At 36.2% G+C, this 9424-nt stretch overlaps 1 protein-coding gene across 1 annotated transcript in view; it reads right to left on the bottom strand.

Moving 5' to 3' along the window:
• Positions 1 to 261: 261 nt before the first annotated feature.
• Positions 262 to 9424, bottom strand: part of LOC115222752 (F-box/LRR-repeat protein 2) — a 180224-nt gene continuing 171061 nt past the window's right edge. Inside the window, exons 8-9 of the mRNA XM_036499867.1 lie at positions 557 to 651; positions 262 to 473 (exon numbers count right to left, since the gene is read on the bottom strand). Of these exons, the coding sequence (XP_036355760.1) occupies positions 262 to 473; positions 557 to 651 (307 nt within the window). The remainder of the gene's footprint in view (positions 474 to 556; positions 652 to 9424) is intronic.

Raw genomic sequence — 9424 nt, 5'->3', positions numbered from 1 at the left:
TATTATTTCTTAACATCTGAAATCACATGTGTGCACATATGCATGCACACACACAAACACACACACACACACACAAACACACACATCCACACAAGTACAGTCACACTCAAACACACAAGTACATATGTACCCATACACATATACGCTCCCCACACACACAAACATACATACACATGTATACATTACTTTGAATGTTTCCATAATTTTTGCTCCTATATTATTTACAAAGAATATTTCTGTGATTCTAAACATTTGATTGTATCAGAACTTCCAGAATGATTTCTTCAGTTCACTTGGGTTTTTTGGATGCAATCCGATTCTCATAACAAGAGGAAACTTGTATCCTTTCAAGGACACTAAGCTTTTATCATCAGCTAACACACTTAAAACTTTATGATCCACTCCATCTAGAAACAGAAGTCGCTGCTGACTAAATATTGCATAAACGATCCATGGTTCATTGACCATGTCATCTTTGGTTTATACAATTCTATAAAACAGTAGCAAAACCTAGAATTGAAACCTTACATCTTTAGTAACTAGGTTTGGACCATACTTAGATCATGTGGCATGTCTTGGGTACTAACCAAAGAGTTTATAGAATTATCACCCCATATTAAAAGACTTTCTATCATGTTCTGGTTGTTACCACTTAATGGAGGTTATAAAAGCAAAAACATGCAAGAATTTGTGTTGAGGAGGCAAAAAATGTGTCACATGCAGCACATGCATACATGCATGCAGCAGAGGTTTGAGATGGTTCCCAACAAGATAGACAAACAGGATTTTTGGTTTCCAAATGACCTGTGTTTAAAAGAGTTTCTTTGTCTTTAATATACTTCTAGCTCATACCATGAACATAACATCCTTGCCTCTCACCACAAATAAGTAACCAGTCAATCCTCACTCATAAAAACATCAAAAACATTTATTGAATGCACAGAGAACAAACCCTAGCTCAAAAGGAACTCAACCACTTCACCTCCATGAGGCCCAACACTTGAAAAGTACTCAGCCACTTTGCCTCCATGCAGCCCAATTCTCAAAACGGAACTCAGTCACTATGCCTCCATGAGGCCCAACACTCAAAAGGTACTCAGCCATTTTGCCTCCATGAGGCCCAACACTCAAAAGGAACTCAGTCACTGTGCCTCCATGAGGCCCAACACTCAAAAGGTACTCAGCCATTTTGCCTCCATGAGACCCAACGTTCAAATGTTGATTTTTTTTTTATGTGCCTTCAGCACGGGTGCACTTGGCTTGACGGGTCCTCTTAAGCAGAATATATCACCAAAGGTCTGTCACTAGTCATTAAAGATGGCTTAGGTGGTAAAAGTGTACTTCCAAAGTTACCAAAGTCATATGAGGGGTAACGCTCTAATTAATTATGTAATTATCATGTCAAACAGTTTAAAATGTTTGTCTTGATGTCAGCAAGACTGAAACATTGAAATACAGTAGAACCTCACTGTACAAGTGCACCATTGTACAAATAAGTTGCTGTATGAGCCTAGACTCATGTGAAATTTTGTCTTGAAGTATGAGTGGAAATCCGCAGTATGAGTACACGACTCATCCCATCTTTAAGGTAATTCAGTTAATCAAACCAGTTTACATATATTTCTTTTGCATTCTCTTTTTTATAATTGCCATTTTACTTGCAACTATACCTTTTCTGGTTTACAACTCATAAAAAATTATGTTTTAGTAATTTTGTAGGGCTGAAATGGATTAATTATATTTTAGTTAATTTCAGTGGGGAAAATTGAGTTGTACAATAACTAAATCGTAAAATGAGCTTGGTTATGGAACAAATCAAACTCGTACTGCAAGGTGTCACCGTATATGTATTCAGATGTAGGTGCAGGCATGGCTGTGTGGTACGAAGCTTGCTTCCCAACCACATGGTTCTAGGCTCAATCCTGCTGCATGTTACCTTGGACAAGTGTCTTCTACTATAGCCTTGGGCTAGCCAAAGCCGTGAGAGTGGATTTGGTAGATAGAAACTGAAAGAAGCTTGTCATATATATATATGTATGTATGTGTGTGTGTCTTTTTGTCACTGTCTCCTGCCAATGCTTGTTGTCAAGTGTTTGCATCCCCCATAATTAAGTGGCTTGGCAAAAGAGACCCATAGAAAAAGTACCAGGCTTTTAAAAAATAAGCTCTGGGGTCAATTCATTCAACTAAAAATTCTTCAAGGTGTTGTCCTACAACTGAAGCAAGTAAAAGATAAAAGATATGTATGTATATATACACACACACACATGTCCATGCATGCACATACATGCACAGACATGTTAATGGCTGGCACAGCTTAGACTCAGAAATCACAGTTTAATGACAGAATGAAAGGAAAAAGAAAAGAGTAATTTGTTTTTACCCACCACAATTTAACAGCAGTTAAAAAAAGCGACTGGAAAAGAATTAAAACACTTTTATTGGCTAGAATGTGATGCAAATAAACTGAAATCTCTTTGTTTCTGTAACATAGTAATGCTAATCAAAATAATATCTACTTTCTAAATCTGGTACAAGGTCACATCTTAACTGACTTTCAATTGAATCAACTTTAATATATGATGTATATGATATGAAACACCCTCAGCCATTTGACCCAGCTTTTGCTCAAAAGCATTCAGTCAATCAAATAACCAGCGGTTTTACAAACTGGCAAATACCAGGTCCACACACAAATCCCCACCCAAAATATAAGCCAAAGCTTATATTTTAGGTGGGGAATATAAGCAAAAGCGTTTGTGTTTCTCACCATTCTTTATAAATGGAAAAAAAAAAGAATAATAATAATGGAGTTTGTATCCATATAATTCTTTTTTTTTTTTTTGCTATGGTGTTGGAGAAAGTTAAAAAGTTTAAATCCAATATAATTTTTATTAGGCACAGGCATGGTTGTATGGTAAAAAGCTTGTTCTAGCCCACATGGTTCCAAGTTCAGACCCACTGCCTGCCACCTTGGGCAAGTGTCTTCTGGTACAGCCTCGACTAACACAAAGCTTTGTGAGTAAATCTGGTAGATGGAAACAGAAAGAAGCCTGTAGCACATCTGTGTGTGTGTGTGTGTGTGTGTCTTTGTGTCTGTGTTTGTCTCCCACAACTGCTTGGCAACTAATGCTGGTGTGTTTACATTCTGTAACTTAGCAGTTCAGCAAAAGAGACCAATAGAAGAAGTAACAGGCTTCTAAAAAAATACAATATACACTGGGGTCAATTCATTCGACCAAAATCTCAAGGTGGTTCCCCAGGGTGGCTGCAGTCTAATGACTCAAGCAAGTAATGGATAAAAGATGATACTGTATTTCCCGGTATACAAGTCAAAGTTGTATATAATGTAAACATGTAGAGTAATCATTCAAACATGTCATTATCCTTGCAAACCTTGCTACATTTCACATGGAATTTTTGCTCCTCCAAAATCATCTTCGATTATAAGTCAATCTACCTTCTTTGGCTTTAAAGTATAAATTTTGGTTTGAAAATTTCAACTGAAAGAAGCCGTTGTGCGTGTGTGTGTGTGTTTGTGTGTTTGTGTGTGTGTGTGTGTGTGTGTGTGTGCGTGTGGTTGTTTGTGAGTCTGCATTTGTCTCTCGACCATCGCTTGACATCCAATGTTGGTGTGTTCACATCCCTGTAACTTAGAGGTGCGACAAAAGAGACCATTAGAATAAGTACTAGGTTTACAAAAAATAAGTCCTGGGGTTGAATAGTTCAACCAAAGGTGGCGCTCCAGCATGGCTGCAGTCAAATGACTAAAACTAGTAAAAGAATAAAGAATTGTATGCCAGAAAATACAACAATTTGTCAAATCAATTTTGAAATTTCACAGATCCCAAAAAGGGTCTGGAATATGGGCAGCCACAGCCCCTAAAGAACCCTAGTATGATAATACTTGTTTCTACTTTAGGCCCAAGGCTATCAGTTTATTCTTTAATTCTTCTATTTGTTTCAGTCATTTGACTGTGGCCATGCTGGAGCACCACTTTTAGTTGAAGAAATTGACCCCAGGACTTATTCTTTGTAAGCCTAGTACTTATTCTATCAGTCTCTTTTGCCATGCCCTAAGTTACAGGGGACGTAAACACACCAACACTGGTTGTCAAGTGACTGTAAGGGGGGGGGGACAAACACAGATACATGTGCATATGCACACGTGCGCGCACACACACACACACACACACACACACACACATATATATAGGTTCAACACCTATCTACCAAAAGCACAGGCCCTCAAAAAGAATAGGTTGGTGTCCAGCATGTTCGAAAATCACCAGGAATAAGGCACCCATCAGCTTTTAGTGCATGTCTCTTGGAGAGAGGTCGCTCTGATATCATTCAGATATGCAGGAAATGGCATAGGACACTTCCAGGATCTTTTGTTTGCACTTGAGATCATAGCACTCCCACATTCCTGAGCCTGCAGCCCATATTGGCACTTGCTTTGGCTTGTCTCTGGATAATGTCAATGGGTGCAAAGATTCTATGAGGTGTTGTGTATTGAATCTAGAATTTTGCTCAGGCTTTGTAAAGGTCATACTCATTTACAAGCTGACATCCATCAAGAGTGTGTCTATGGGTGTATGTATGTGAGTGTGTGTATATATGCCAGTATGTATTTGTGTGTGTGCATTTTTATCTGTGTGTGTCTGTGTGTGTATACTCTTTACATATATACGGCGAGCTTCTTTCAGTTTCCATCTACCAAATCCACTCACAAAGCTTTGGTCAGCCCAAAGCTATAGTCGAAGACACTTGTCCAAGGTGCCACGCAGTGAGACTGAACCCAGAACCATGTGGTTGGTAAGCAAGCTTCTTACCACACAGCCACTCACACATGCACATATTCATTCACAAACCTTGGTCAGCCATTGGCTATAGCAGAAGATATTTACCATGGTGTCATACAGTGGGCCTGAACCTGTAACCATGTGATTGGAAAGCAAAAGTTTTAACCACACAGCCAAGCCTGATACATTTTAAAAACACTGACCAAATGAACGTGCAACTGTTATGTTTTGCCAATCCCTTTAAATCAATGTAAAGTCATTATGGAGACAAGAAGTATATAATAATTAGCCAGCTTGTTTATTGGGTAAACACATTCAATAATAAGCAAGTACTTTTGTTTTAATTGCCAAATTATATTAATCACATATAATCTTTGTTTATTCCCCAGGCTCATATTTCTTTGTCTATTAATGATTTCATCTATATACATCCTCATGAATATCATAAATATAAGCACAGACAGACAGACAGAGAAACAGACATACAATCATCATCATCATCATCATCATCATAGTTTAACATCCGTTTTCCATGCTAGCATGGGTTGGACGGTTTGACCGGGGTCTGGGAAGCCAGGAGGCTGCACCAGGTTCCAGTCTGATCTGGCAGTGTTTCTACAGCTGGATGCCCTTCCTAACGCCAACCACTCTGTGAGTGTAGTGGGTGCTTTTTACGTGCCACCAGCACAGGTACCAGGGGAAGCTGGCAGCAGCCATGATTTGGTTGGTGCTTTTTATGTGCCACCGGCACGGAAGCCAGTCAAGGTGGCGCTGGCATCAGCCACGTTCGGATGGTACTTTTTATGTGCCACTGGCACATAAATAGTCAGCCCAAAGCTATAGTAGAAGACACTTGAGATCATAGCACTCCCACATTTGATTTTTTATTTTGATGTTGATGTACTTGACTCAATAGGTCTCCTCAAGCACACCGGATCACCCTAAGATCTAAGGTAAGCACAGCAGGCCATTCTGTGATCCAAGGTACTTTGGATAGGCTGGGGCTGCTATGTGAAACTGGTGCAAGAAACAGCCATAAATTCACATTATTTGTCGGGTCTTCGCAGTCACAGCAGAAAACAACATCTATATATTTATTTTTTTGTAATGTCAATATCTCAGTGACATTAACTATCACTGGTGCAACCAAACAGAGTTGTATCGTGGAATTTAACCATTTGGTGCTCGAACCTGCCACATCAGACCCAAATATTCTAACTGTTTCATATTCAGACTAGCCAGATCAGGCCTTTCATACCTACCTTATAATGTCATGCTAAAAATAGACAATAACACGATAGAAATCTCAAATTCATGAGATAATCCGTGATTAAATTCAAAGCAATGTAGATAAATAAATATTACAGTTGGTAGTAATTTGAATGCTAAAGGGTAAAAGTCTTTAGATTTTAACCATGGAGAAACTAAACTGATTCTTGTTTCCATGGCTGATGAGAAGTGTCCAGGATTTCAATAAGCTTTGCTGTTGTTTCCATTTCCCATTTCAATTGTTGTGTAGTTGTATGAATATACATTGGAATATACATTCATACCAATACATACATATATATATATATATATATGTGTGTGGTGTGTGTTGTGTGTGTGTGTGTGTGTGTGTATATTATATATATATATATATATATATATATATATATAATATACGTGTGTGTGTGTGTGTGTTTGTGCATGCAGGCATGGCAGTGCAGTAAGAAGTTTGCTTCCCAACCACATGGTTTCTAGGTTCAGTTCTACTGTGTGACACACCTTGAGCAAGTATTAGCCTCAGATCAAGCAAAGCCTTATGACTGGATTTGGTAGATGGGTAATGAAAGAACTCTCTCTCTCTCTCTTATTAATAAATATTATTATATATAGATATATATATATATATATATATATATATATATATATATATATATTATATATAATATTAATTAGAGACAAAACCACTATTTTTGCAAATCAACAAAGAAAGACTTATCCAATACATTAAAAATTAATATAAGTAAATAAAATAAATAAAATAAAATTTTATTTATTTACTTTATATTAAATTTTTTTATGTATTAGATTAAGTCTTTCTTTGTTTGATTTGCAAATAGTGGTTTTGTCTCTAATTAATATTATATAATATTTTACTATAAAATTGGATTCAACCCTAAATCTGATTTTTCCCTGTAAATTTGGATTATTCCCTAATATTTATTATTATATATATATATATATAAATTTGAGAAAAACTACTATTATGTAATCCAAACAATGATAGACATAAACCAAATGATAAGAAAAAACTTACATAGTCTTTTTACTTTATATTGTTTATTCATTTTTTGTACTTTTTGTGATCTAGTTATATGTTTTTATGATATATTTTATTTTTTCTTTACCATTTGGTTATGTCTATCATTATTTGAACTGCATAATAGTGGTTTTTCTCTAATTTATATATATTATATACTTATATTGTGAAATTTGATTGATACTAAATTGAATTTTCCCCTTTAAGTTTGGAGTTATACTCCCTAATATTATATATGTATCTATCTATCTATCTATCTATTTATCTATCTGTCTGTCTATATATATATATATATATATACAGGGGTTGGACAAAATAATGGAAACACCTTAAAATTTCAAATAAATCTATATTAGTATGGGGTAGGACCACCTTTGGCAGAAATATAGGAGCAACAGAAAATGCGAAGGAGCAACAGAAAATGCCTTGAAGTGAGGATGGCATTTTCTGTTGCTCCTTCGTCGTTCTCAAAGATAGCGTTCGTAATACTTTTTCTCGTTCGGCTTAACAGCCCTTCTTGTCTTGTTATTCTCCTTGTCCTGTCTTTTACTGCTTATATTTTGTACTGTCGTTACTGTCCTGTTTTTGTTACCATTTTTACCCCTCTGCAAAAAGATCTCAAATTTTATTTAATTTGCTTTTCGCGGGAAGGAAAGTTTCTTTGAAACGCAGAGTAGATGAAACCATGGCAACTGAAGAAGGGGAAGTTTCCTTGTGTTATTTGTCCTGTACTCTATTTTTTCGTTGTTTAAGAAAAATGTCAAAGTCACTGTTAATAATATTACTGTTAAAAAAAAAATGTCCAGTTCCTTGGTTTTCTGTTTATGTTTCGTTTCTCAGTGTGTTCAATGTTTTTGGTGTCCTGTACCCATATATGCGTGTATATATACATGTAGAGGTGGTGCGTACATATGGTATGTATACATGCATATGTTTTATTTATTAATTTATATATATATTATATATAATATATATATATATATATATATATGTATACACACACAACATGTATATATTATTCTTTAACAGGAATATTATTAACAGTGACTTTGACATTTTGGCCACTTTCACCATCATTGGCCTGTCTGATGATAGCTTAGCTGGTCAAAACTTCGAAGTCACTGTCAAAACTACTTTTATTGAAGAATAACAGATTTGTTCCTCACCAAATGTATTGAATAATCCTTCAATTTAATGAAAAACTGTTTTTATTATAACGCAAAAACATTGTGTTTGTGTGTGTAGGGGGGTCTGTGTGTGTGTGTATAAGCACTTAATATGTGAAAGACTTTGAAGTTGCTGCTATTCATTATGTTTCATTAATTATTGATGGTTCATATAACAACTTGGCTATTATCCAAATGTTTTTTTTTTTAATGGTATTTCATGTCTTATGTCAAGAGTATGTTCACAATTTTTTCCAACATCCATGGTAGTGTGCATCGAGAGTTCATCTCCCAGAGCCAGACCATCAATCATAAGTTCTACTGTGACCTTTTGAAGGCATTTCAGGGAGGACATTTGTCAAAAATGATTGAAATTGTGGAGTGCAAAGAATTGGATTCATCACACCAGCGATGCACCCTGTTGCAGAGCTCTCCTCATTCATGAGTTTCTCACCAAAAACAAAACAACATGGTGTCATTTCTGCACCCATCTTAGTCACCAGATTTAGCACCTGCGGACTTCCATCTCATTCCCAATATGAAAATTATAGCTCAAAGGTCACCGTTTTGCTGATTGACAAAATTATAATTGCGGAAGATTGCTGAATGGCGACAATGCTTCTCTCTTCGAAGGCAGTGATGTAGAACAATGAAACAACAGGAACCATGGACATAGAATTGACCGGTAGTGGGTTTTCAGTCTCAAGCAAGGCTTAGACTGTCAAGGGCATGACGGGAACAGTCTGATCCCAATTATTGAAAGAGAATGTGAAAAAGGTTCACTAATTCATTCAGATGAGCAGCCCGCTTATAATAATTTAAATGCCATAGGTCATCACCATCTGACAGTGAACCATCAACGACATTATGAGGGTCCAGTGACTGGAGCACACTCACAGGCCACTGAGTGACCATGGTTAGATGCTAAAACTATGATTCTGAAAAAAAAGTGATCTCTGAAATATCTGAAGTTTTTTTTATTTCTGAAATATGTGAAAAATAAGATAAATAATCCTGTTTGACACTGTGGTAGACCATATACTCTACTAGCACCCTATTTTTATTATATTATTAAAACAAAGATCATCATCATCATCATCGTCATCATAATCGTCATCATCATCATCATCATCACCATTTAACATCTG

Source organism: Octopus sinensis, linkage group LG2 (assembly GCF_006345805.1).
Source record: "Octopus sinensis linkage group LG2, ASM634580v1, whole genome shotgun sequence".
Lineage (NCBI taxonomy): Eukaryota > Metazoa > Mollusca > Cephalopoda > Octopoda > Octopodidae > Octopus > Octopus sinensis.
Note: the sequence above shows the minus strand (reverse complement) of the source record. Positions and strands in the feature narration are given on the sequence as shown.